A 12,233-nucleotide genomic window follows, 5' to 3' on the forward strand; every position below is an offset into this window, starting at 1 on the left:
GATTTCTGAAAGACAACAGTGGGTCAAGTGTTATGCCCTTGTTTGCACTCACATGAGAGGACTGGACTTAAAATACAACAAAGATGTACAGTGTTTCTCTTCAGAATGGGAACAGATTCCAATTGTATCCAAAAGGAATACATCTGAGGTATCACATGTCTGTGATTAACTCTGGAGTGTCTGGGAATATATTGCATACAGTCCCATAAACCAGCTTTTACATAGGCCTAGAGATGTATTCCAAACTTAAAAGACCAGCATTACCCCATTAAGGTTTCTGAAGCAAGCTCATTTTTAAAAGGATACAATAATGTCAACTGATCCACAATTGACTGGAGCCACCTGCAGGGTCTGTTTTGAAATTCTTTCAGGAACCCATTGTTTGCCCCCAGAAAAAGATTCTGCTTCCAATTATTGTCAAAACTCTGTTGCTTTAAATGGAGATGGATAGGGCCCATTGTGTGACTTTCTGAGGGAACCACAGCAGGTCTGAATAAAGCTCCGTTTTCTGTATGAATTCCCATAAATGCCTGTCACATACTGGCTCAGAATACACTGTTGGTTTGCTCTTCACCCCAGTGAGCCACATGCCTTTTTATTTAACGTTTTGAACAATCGCAAGGACTGGTTTGCAAACAAGATGGACAGCTCTGTGGATGAAATGTTGAAGGGATGAATTTCAACCTGGGTTAACTCGGGCCACTGTTGTTGCTTCTTTTCTAAAAGTGACAAAATGTGGCAGATCTTAAAGCCCCTTTAAATCTCGATGGGATATTTTTAGTTATGAATGAATACAAAAGAGTGAAGAGTCTAGGTGGGTCAGGGACCTTTGTAGCAAACACAGAAGTTGATTTAGACCCCATGTACCATTTCTTTGTTGGCTAAAATTGGCCTTCCCAGAAACACAGCCTGGCAAAAATTACTGCCCTCACACAACTGCAGCATCTTTTCTGGAATGTCATTTATTGTCGATGGACAGCTAGCTAAATAACTACCCTGTCAGCCTGTCATATCATAACCTGGTATGTGACCTGGGCTGAACTCCTGTTTACTGAAGTCCTCAAGGCAAATGCCTGATCTAGAAAACTAGGCAGCTTAAGGGTGACCTTACATTTTTTTTGTAAGAAGCCGGTCCCTAGCAAAACCCCTTGGTTAACCCACAGCTACAATACTGGTTCTCAAAACAATCATGAAGGAAAGGAAATTTATGGTGTAATAGAGAAATCAGGCCCTTAAAGTCTCTATGAAAGGTTCTGATTTGTGTTTCAAAAGGAATTGTTCCACTCTGAATGCTCTACTGGCAAGTCCATTGTTTAGCTGCTCTCTGACAAGCCACTAGTGACACCAACAAATTCCAGTTTTGAAGATTGCAAAATTATTCTGAAAGTTCCATCGCTCCTGTTAAGGTTGTTGCCTAACATATCACAGTGAGTCCTTATAGTCCTGGGCTGCTTCTTGATGAGCTAGAGGAGTGCTGACTGTTAATCACCCCTTTCTTAGGACTTGAATGGGGGTGATATAGAAAGAGCCTGGCTCTTTAGCTCAACCTGCAGATACTCATGTTTTTCTCTCTGATGGTTCTGGTTCATTCATTCAGTGTGTCAGCCAAGGCGGCGGCCATCACAATTGCACGTGCAATAAATTTGTAGGCCCACGTCTTTAGTGAGGAAGTCTGGGGCACAAGTCTGGGACTTAGGAGAGCCAGAGTCTGTTCCCTGCTCCAACAGACTTCCTGTGTGTCTTAGTCACTTAGTTTGTCTGTGCATCAGTTCCCCAGCCATAAAAGGGGGCTATATAGCACTTCCTTACCTCAAGTCCGTATGTTGTGAGGATAATACATTAAAGATTTTGATGCGTTCAGATACTTTGGTACTGGGGTCCATAGATAGTTTCTGTTTATAGAAAAATAAAACCCTTTGGCAAAGAGTTTCCCACTTCAAGTTAAAGAAATGCTGAGAAAAAGCCCTCTGCTGAGACTCAAGAAAATTGCAGTTCAAATTGTCATTGCTAGAACTTTACAGCTAATTGTTGCATTCTGCATCCACCTGTAGCCTGAAGATTGCCAGCCTGAGAGCTTGCTAGGGAAGCTTGGCTATTAAATAACAATTGCTTACTGACTTCTGTCTAATCTGCACACATCAGTTTAGCTAAAATTGTCTTATGCACTCGGCAGACATGGAAAGGCTCACCTGATCAGAGGTCAGCCTCCTGCTATTGCAAAGATCACCTCAAGCAGGGGAAATATCCTTTGTCTAATTTGGTGCCATCTAGTTGATGATGCCAACTTCAGCTTCAGCACACTCCGTGCTCGTTGAGGAGTGTGTGAGTCAGCAAATGTCATCTGTCCTTGCAAATCACAGTTCAAACTCGGTTATAAAGACTGGAAAAGTTCTTCCATGCACTGGCTGAAACGCAGAAGATCTGACTTAGTTTGTCTGTCAGCTGCCACCTATTTTAAACTGAGTATATTCTCTTTGCTGGCTTGGTATCAAGGTCAGGCAGTGTGGCACTTTCTCGCTAGCTACTGCCAGATTCCTGACATACTGACACACTATAAAGAGGCAGCCAACAGCATTTGTTCACCATGTTTTAAGAAATCTAGAAAAAGATCTTTCTTTGCAGTTTTCTTAGCTTGAGAGTCTCGTCAATATTTCTGGTAAATATCACAGCAATGCAATCTGAAAACAGTAGTCTGATATTCCTCCCCTCTCCCCCCCTCCCCCGCTGATAATTGTGTCTTCTTTTTCTGTCTGAGGTTGTTGAAGAGAATCAAAGAGTGTGAGAGAGATCAGAAGAGAAGTAAACAGACAGTGTCCAGGGAACATGCATGGCAGGGCATTAAAAGAAGATTTTGGATCTTCAGCCAATTTCAGCACAGCTGTCATAACAGCTCCTTGGGCATGAGATAATGTTACCATGGTCTCCTGGGCAATGGGTGTTTTTTTAAAAAAAAGTATTTTCCAATGGGAAGTTTTGGTAGTCATGGTCAAGCTAGTTCAAGGGGAATCCTGTGCACTGTAATATTTTGGTCTAATTTTGATTGTTGGATTTAGAATTTGGGTACTGGATGGTGTTGGTGGCCTGTGATATATGGGAGGTCAGGCTAGATGATGCTTCTGGCCTTAAACTCCATGACTCTTTTTTGTAGCTCTGTGAAATCATTACAGAAAGAGGAGCTAAATAAACTGAAGAGACAATCAATGCTTCCTGCACCACAGGGATGCTCCAAACTATGCCCAAGTGTGGGCTGCACTGGAAACTTACCTGAAACCAGAGGCTTTCACCTAATTTATATAAAATGAAGCAGATGATGACAGCTTTAATGTGATAATGTGACCCACAAAAATTACAAATCCCAGCATGCAAAATTCCACTGTATTCTGAGATGCCTGCAGATGATATATGTAGTTCTTTAGAAAGATGCACACGTATGCATACACACATCTTTTACGATTCCTAAAAGCAAAAAAGGCCACTAGAGATAAGTGCTGGGTAATTAATTGTATTTGTAATTCACATTGCTAAATATATGCTTGTGCTTACAAGTTTTTGTTCAGTGACTCTTAAAGGAGCAGCATGATCCTGTGGTTAGTTCATGGGATTAAGCAACAGCAAAGCCTGAATTTTAAACCCAACTCTGCTGCACTGTTGCCAGCCTTTGCAATTTGATCATGAATCTCCTGATATTTGGCTATTTTCTTAAAGCCCCAAGTAACTGCAGACAGGTGATTACATGAATATCACAGTTATTTTTTTAAAGTAAGTTTCTAGGTTTCATGGTTATGAAGAAAAAACATGAATACAAATGGCTCAAAAAACCAGAAGGCAAATAAAAAGAACTCCAAATCTATTGTTTTGTTAAATCTCATGATTTTGAAGCCAATCTCTTGATTTTTGAACATTCAGGGTTGGCAATACTTGCTTTGTGGTCTCATACAGATCATTAAACCTAATGTGTCTCAGCTTCTCTATCAAAAAAATTGAGGGGGATAGTGCTTACCTCACATTGGATTTGTGAGGCTAAGTTGTTGTTTATACAATGCTTTGAGGCGGTTGTACGCTGATAAGTAGTAATGTTTTAATGATAGCAAATTGCCACACTCCAATAAGATACAGTAAATCATTATACATACCACTTATTTTCAAATCACTGTGTAAACAATAACTAATTAAACTTCACACCTCCCCTCAAGGGAGGGAGGTCTCATGATTCCCATCTAGCACATACAGAAACTGAGAAAGAGGCCTCGTCTACATGGGAAATTCATTCCTGCTTTTCTGCACTGGTGCAGTTTCACTAGGGTGACCAGATGTCCCGATTTTATAGGGACAGTCCCGATTTTTGGGTCTTTTTCTTATATAGACTCCTACTACCCCCCACCCCCATCCCGATTTTTCACATTTGCTGTCTGGTCACCCTAAGTTTCACAGGCAGTAGCAACATTAGAAGCTGGAGCTTCATCACATCTAGAAAAAGCTCTTGCACCTGTTGGATCCTTTGGGAAAAGCGGTCACTGAAATAATCTTTGCAAGGGTGCAGTATGTGCTAACTCCAGCACAGGACCAGTTCTGCTGTCTGTGAGGAGAAGGGGGAGAACGGAGTTTTGGCCCCATCCCTGCTGGTATGGCTAATGCTGGCAGCAGTGCGAGGCTAGAAGATTGCAAAAGATTCTCAAGGGAACAGGAAAGCCCTGTTACACCCTCTTCCATAATCCTTGTGCTTCTGCTCCACGATAGGCATAACAGAGCCTTGTGTCTAAATATATGGCAATATAAAGAGAAACATACGAATGGCGGCATTGTTATATGCAGTATGGTAGCATCTTAAGGCCAAAACTGAGGGTGGGGTCCCATGGTGCTAGATACTCTATAGACACAGCCCCTGCCTTAAAGAATTTATATTCTAAATAGATAAGAGAGACAAAGGGTGGATATTCTCTCAGTTTTGCCGGTGGTACATCTCTCCCAGTGCTCCTGAGGCCAAAGCTTGTGCCTTAGCCACAAGACCATCCTTCCTGTCTTGCCAGGCGCAGAGCCCAATTTTCAAACATGGATAGCTAAGGTCTGCACTTGGGTGCTCAAGTCACTACCTAGCCACCTAAAGCAGGTATTTGTCCAGCCAGATGCCACTGAGAGATGGATGCACATTTAGATATCTGGCCCACCACACTGTACTCAGAGGCTACTGTTCACCTCTCTACATAGGCCATGAAGGCTAGGTCATGTAGATACACCTTCTCTCTGTGTGTATACCCAAAGTACCTGAGATCTATCTGGTTTTTGTTATAACCAATATTGGCATGTGCTGGTGGGAGTTGGACTCTGCTGCTTCTTAGTTTCTGTGCAGCACTCCTAGTAGCTGTCTGCACTTTTTCCCTGGTGTATTTCAAAATCTGAATGAGGGTCATATTTAAAAAGACATGGGTAAGCATTGGGTAGATCAGATGCAGTTGTTCTTGTCTACAGCCTGAGTTAACATTTCAGGCTTAGTAGGTAGAGGCTACAACACACTCACATCCCATGCACAGAGGGGGATGTGAAACACACATTGACCAGCGGGTTATGTTTCCACTGTTACGAGCCCCTGTGGAGCTATATTGGTGCTAAGGAAATGGTGCAAAAAGTCTTTTTATTCATATACCCATGGAGTGAAAGAACTGCTGCCTTCAATAGCTCCTGTTGGGGCACTGGATCTCTATATCATCCCACTACCATGGGCACTGCTTACAATTGCTGCTCTGTCTCCTGCAAATGAAAATCTGATGGATAATTTGCATGCATCCCTGGATATTAAGAAAACTACCTTAGTTAAGCTATAAATGTGGTTATACAAAATAAGCAATATGGGAAACAAGGAGATCCCTCTGTGTAGATCACATAGGTCACAGTTAGTATTGAATTTTTTAATAGCCCTTTACTTAATTCTTATGGTTATTATTTGAATTTCAGTAGCAACTAGTTTCAGAGTAACAGCCGTGTTAGTCTGTATTCGCAGAAAGAAAAGGAGTACTTGTGGCACCTTAGAGACTAACGAATTTATTTGAGCATGAGCTTTCGTGAGCTACAGCTCACTTCATCAGATGTAGCAACTAGGGATCCCAATTAAGGGATCAGGGCCCATTGTACTACCTGCTGTACAAACAAGTAACAAAGTCCAGGCCCCAGAAAGCTCACAGTCCAGGTTTATGACAAGTTACAGCAGGTGGGTGAAAGTGGCAAACTTTGTTCAGAGTGGTTGGAAGGCTGAAATAACAATAAAACAAGAAGGTGAAATAATAAGAAGCAGAAGTTTCAGCTCGCCACTTGTATAGTCATTGCTCAATGGTAGCGTTCATGCAAGAGATGAGTCTTAAGGAGAATGAGGTGGTGTCACCATGCATGTTGATGCGGAGTTCTTTCAACATCTGAGGAATGCCATGGAAAAAAAACAAAGTTGGCCCAGTAACCTAAACCAGTGGTTCTCAAACTTTTGTATTGGTGACCCCTTTCACACAGCAAGCCTCTGAGTGAGATCCCCCTTATGAATTAAAAACACTTTTAAAATATTTAATGCTACTATAAATGCTAGAGGCAAAGCAGGGCTTGGGGTGGAGGCTGACAGCTCGCGACCCTCACATTATAACCTCACGACCCCCCTGAGGGGTCATGGCCCCCAGTTTGAGAACCACTGCCCTAAACAGTAACTAAAGACTGGATTAATTATTGTGGTTTCTACTCATAAACAGACACTGTATTACTGTATTACTGTATTACTAATCCAAGTAAATTGCTCTTAAAGACAGACTGTAGAAACAATCTCATCAAAGTCTCAGTTTGTCCAATTGTGCAGTGTTGTCCTCTTCCACTAATTCTTGGAAAATCTACTAACTACAGCATTTGACTGTGCAAAATATAGTATTGGACAAGCTGATGTTGACTCATTTGGAAAATGTTCCACTTTCTGAAACTCTTTTCCACAGCTTCCTTTGATGCCCACATTGACATGCCATGGCAGTGCTCCTTTTGCTCCTGGTTATATTTATCCTGCTGGAGATGTAGCCAGCTCTTCCATCACTGAATCTCCTTTCATATACCCGCCTTTGCTATCTCTTGCTTAGTCCCTATGTGGGCTCCCATGCACCTGTGTTGGAGCTTCCAACAGAGAAAGGCCACTGCACGGTGGCAGGGTTTTGATTCTGCTATTGTTAATATTTTCCTGTAGATAGGCAACATTAAAAGTTCAGAATGATTGGGCTTGTTTCCATTCTGAATTTCCAGACATTCAGGAGCTCTTTCCAAGGGTGCCCATTGGTGCCAGCCACTCATGCAACCTTTCCCAGAACACTTGGGAATTACCTGGGCAGGGTCATTTTTCCCCCAAAGCAGCTAGTTGGCCATTGATTTAGGATAAGAAGAAGAGTGTGAGGGGATGTTTCGTGCAGTCATACATGGTGCATAAGTCTAGAACCGTCTGCTATGCTTAAATAATTGGATTGCCTCCTCTCATGCAGCTCTAAGAACCTAATTAGGAAGTTGGTTCTCTAACTGAAGGCACATTCTGTTATATTCGGTATAGAGAGAGACATCGCCTAGTGGTCTGAGCATGGAGCTATGTGCCAGGATCACCTGAGTTTTAATCCCCATGTGGAGACATTGTTTCTCTCTATGGCCTCCCATAAATCACTTCTCTGTCTCAGCCTTCCTAGATGGGAAAGTTGTGAAATTTAATTAGAGCCGCATTGTGGCTCTTAGCTCCAGCCCATGATGGGAGAGAGGGGCAGAGATACACCGATTTAGCAGGAGATGCTAGAGATAGGCACAAAAAATGCGTTGGATAGCACATGGGGGCTAGGGCAGAGAAATCCCTGCTGCATTCTTTGCACTCCCTAGGATTCACACTAGCCCTTCCCTTTCCCCTCTCTGCCACTGGCAGAAAGCTTTGATTGTAGTTGGCAGGGTGGGGAAGGGGTGGTTGTTTGCAGCATTTCTGCACCACCCCAGCTTGTGGGCCTGCCCAGGATTAGGCACCTTCTAAGCCCTTAAGGGTATGTCTACATTGCATCTGGGAGTGAACTTCCCAGCCTGGGTTCATAGACTTGGGTTAACGGGGCCCTGAAGATACCTGTAGATAGTGCTTTGACATTGCAGCTCAGGCTGGAGTTTGGGCTCCAAAGCCCCCTCCTCTCTCCAGGTGTCAGAGCCTGGACTCCTGCCCAAGCTGCAATGTCTGCTTGTAGCATGCCAGTGTGAGTCCTGCTAGCACAAGTCTGTAGACCCAGACTGGGAAGCTTGCTCCTAGATGCAGTGTAGACATACCCTTCCTGGCCTGACTTTCGGAGGCGCTGAGCATTTACAGCTCCCATTCAAGGTGCTCAGTTCTCCTGAAAAAAAGGTGATGTGTTTCTAAATTGCTTTCAAAGGGGAAAGCACTAAGAGTGGGATTTTCAGATGGCTTTAGCTTTGGCCTAATGCTGCTCTGTTGACATCAGTGGAAGTTTGACCACTGACTTCAGCAGGAGTGGAGTTTGGCTAGTGCTGAGTGCTTTTGTAAATCCCACTCCAGGCTGCTAGGAGTGACCTTTAAAGTTTTTGAAATAAACGCAGATAAACAGAAGGCACCATAGCCAGAAGCAGTGGTGCACAAAGGCATGAAATGACATGTAATGAACGAATGTGATTGGTTAAAAGTACTCCAGATTACATTTTCCTCCCATATTTTTTTTAATCAAACACAACGTTAATTTGATGCCATTAGGAAAAGCAAGTTGACATTATTTTGTTAAAGTAGTTGCTCGGCACTAAACCTGTATCAGCTACATGCTACAGGAGATGTTGGATTTAAGAGCTAGTCCTAACTGTATACTCCCTCCCGTGCCAGCAAAAGTGATGTATATGCACCATGCAGGAATCATCTATGAAATGCACAAGTACGCGATCTTTAGATATTCATTGCATGTTCCTTGCATTATCCCTTAATTAAATGATCCCTGCATATATTGCATCATCTATGCATGATCCCCCCCTCTCTCGTTTCTGTTCTCTGTGATAAAGACAATGCTGATGTATGTAAACTTCCTGTTGTAGTAACTGATGCTATCTCACAGAGGGCTCAATCTAATTCTCATTAAAGTCAATGGATTTATTTCCACTGCTTGTAACGAGAGCTGGATCAGGCCCATATTGCATTGTACTCTAACAACACCAGATCACATACTATGCTCTAGATAGGACTGGGCTGCCATTCATAGTGCACTAAAGATTCCGTGCTCTGGGTATCCCATAGCACTTCTTCACTTCACTTCCATTCCACTGAATCACAGCTTGCCTCATCTATTGTGCTGGATAAATGCTGCTGTGCTCCTTGCAGTCACTCTTGCATATAGTGACCCTGCCTTATGTCCTATCATTTAATGCTAATGTTTTCTTGCCCTTATGATTGCGTCTGGCCTGCTGTGAAACTAACACCATTTCTCTCCTACATGCTTCTGTAAAGTGTACCATGCCTAAATGAAATTACACATTAATACAGTTACATGGTAATAGATTAGTACTAGGAATTTATTAGTATAGGGGTTATTTTCAAGGCACTGTGCAAACACCAACTAATTAGCCTTCCCAGCACTCTGTCTAGTAGGTTAGTAAGATATACCACTCAAGTTTTACCACCGGAGGAAAGGAGATGTAGAAAGAATACGTGTCATTCATAAGGCCACTCTGTGAGTAAGTAGCAGAACAGAGATTGAAAACCAGAACTTCCTCACTCAGCCCCAAGATCTAGGCTGATGTATTCCCACTGAACTCACTAGGAGTTTTCCCGTTGATTTCAGTGCGGCCAGCATGTCACCCAGGTCTCTAAGACCAGGCTGATGATATTACTGGGATTGATTTGCATGGATCTTTATAATTCTGCCCTGTTCTGTCCTTCGTATGACTAATGGAAGGCTGGAGTAAAACTGTATTCCTTTATTCTCTGGCAGTTCTGGAAACTGCATTGCTGAGTTATGAGACATTTAGCACATGCGGACGCCAAAGAGGAAGATCCAAACCCATGATGATTGTGGGTTCAGTTGACTCTTCCCTTGTTTTTAGGTTACCCTGCATACACGATTAGTCTCATATTATCAAACTCCGAAGTCAGCAACCTGTGCCAAATGGAGATCAGGGCTTTTAGGGTAACTTCTGCTCTCAGTTATAACAGTGTAAATCTGCCACTGAAATCAGGAGTTACTTCAGATTTACAATGGTGTGACTGAGAGCAGAATTTGGCCCTTTGTATGTATGTTTTTGTAATGGTTGCTACAGAATAGATGGAGGTGGGGGCGGAGGGGAGATGGGCCAACTGGTAATAGCTCTAAAATCCAGTAGTTATATAGTAACTCTCCTCTGAGGCTTTAGATGCAGACAGTATAATGAACACAAATTTCCAGGGTTCCAGCCAGGACACTACTGTTCTGTCCTCTGCTAGGCCTCAGCCATGTTTCCCTGCTGGCGGGAAAACTGCAGAAGGCTTTTCCCAGAATCATTTAAGGGATCAATCGTATTTGCATCCAATTTCTCCATAAAGTGATTAATTGAATCACATTTGGGCTTGAGCATCTTTCTGAAATGAAGGCTGATAAGAGACAAAATCACAGTACATCTGTTGGGTGCATTGCTGGCTAGTGCCATAGAAGTAGACATTGCCGCAGTATCAGCAATGATTAACAAAGCTGCTAGACTGAACAACGAGTGAGAAATTAGAAAGGACCATGAAATATTTGGTAGTAGTTCTGTGCTTTCCAAATGAGCCAAAAAGAGCTCACAGCCCCTTTAAACTAAATGGACCTAATTCTCCTCTCACTTACGCTGGTGTAAGTCAGCAGTAACTCCACTGAAATCAGTAGCTACAGTAGCACGAACCTGTGCAAGTAAGAAACAAATTGGGATGTATGTATTCCATAATGGCCCATAAACAAAAATCCCAGATCAGAATCACAAATGAGAGTATTCAAGGGCCTGTGTTGAGGATCTTTACGATGATTATTCATGTCACAGGAAAGTGCTATAATTATAAGTGATGTCACCCTTAAAACACAATGGCTCAAATTCATCCCTGGTAACATTCCGTTAAAGTCAATGGAATTACACCAGGGATTAATTTGGTCCAGTACTTGACAACTTATAGTAGAAATCAGTTTTTCACTTAGTCTTCATTGGAGAGCTGCTGTCTCTCCGTGCCTAACATGTAAATATAATATTTTCCTCATAGAGAATTTTTCTCCAGTATAGCAGTGGAGATTGTTTGAAGCACAGTTTGTTAGCCTGGAGAATTCCACCAGCTTCAGTGGCTTAGGCCAGGGATTCTCAGCCTTTTTCTTTCTGAGGCCCCCCAAACATGCTGTAAAAACTCCATGGCCCACCTGTGCCACAGTAACTGGTTTTCTGCATCTAAAAGCCATGGCTGGTGTTAAGGGCAGTTGCCGAGGGCCCCATGCCACAGGGGGCACTGTGAAGCTAAGTTACTCAGGCTTCAGCTTCAGCCCATGGTGGTGGGGCTCAGGGCCCCATACTTCACCCCACATGCAGTGGGACTTTGGCTTTCTGCCCTGGACCTCAGCAAGTCTAACACTGGCTCTGCTTGGTGGACTCCCTGAAATCTGCTCACGGACCCCTGGTTGAGAACCACTGGCTTAGACTACATGATGTTTCAGGTTGTGGTAGCTGAATGTAGTCTCATATTAATACTATATGACAGGGTCGGGCCAGATAGCTACAGGAGAGTGATCCTATTGGGATCCGGGAAGTGGGCGGGCTACAGGAGAGTGATTAAACTTAAGTCAAAAGAAAGGCTTAGCCCCCGAATCCGTACAGAGTGCGACCCTGGCGTTTTAAAGCATAAACCAGGTCCGTGGCTGTCACAGTCTTCCGCTTCGCATGCTCGGTGTAAGTAACAGCATCATGGATCATGTTTTCGAGAAAAACTTTGAGCACGCCACGGGTCTCTTCATAGATCAACCCAGAAACACGCTTGACACCACCACGACGAGCCAAACGATGAATAGCCGGTTTAGTAATACCTTGAATGTTATCACGAAGTGCCTTCCGATGGCGCTTAGCACCTCTCTTTCCGAGTCCTTTACCGCCTTTGCCCCGGCCAGACATATTTCTAGGCAGATATATTAGCCCCAGGTTAAGTAGGTCCATTTTCCCTAGTAAGGTAACAGGGAAGGTTCCAGAACAATCAGGAACTTTCCGGAAACAATTGAGGCCGACAG

General features: G+C 43.2%; 2 protein-coding genes across 2 annotated transcripts in view; one reads left to right on the top strand and one right to left on the bottom strand.

Annotated features, from left to right (window-relative positions):
* The window catches only part of FAM53B (family with sequence similarity 53 member B), a 124,074-nt gene that overhangs the window by 85,630 nt on the left and 26,211 nt on the right, over positions 1–12,233 (top strand). The gene's annotated exons all lie outside the window — the stretch shown is intronic.
* LOC144268317 (histone H4) lies at positions 11,809–12,120 on the bottom strand. The gene has a single exon (XM_077823045.1). It carries the CDS (start codon positions 12,118–12,120, stop codon positions 11,809–11,811), a length of 312 nt encoding a protein of 103 aa, XP_077679171.1.

Source organism: Eretmochelys imbricata, chromosome 7 (genome assembly GCF_965152235.1).
Source record: "Eretmochelys imbricata isolate rEreImb1 chromosome 7, rEreImb1.hap1, whole genome shotgun sequence".
In the NCBI taxonomy this organism is placed as follows: domain Eukaryota; kingdom Metazoa; phylum Chordata; order Testudines; family Cheloniidae; genus Eretmochelys; species Eretmochelys imbricata.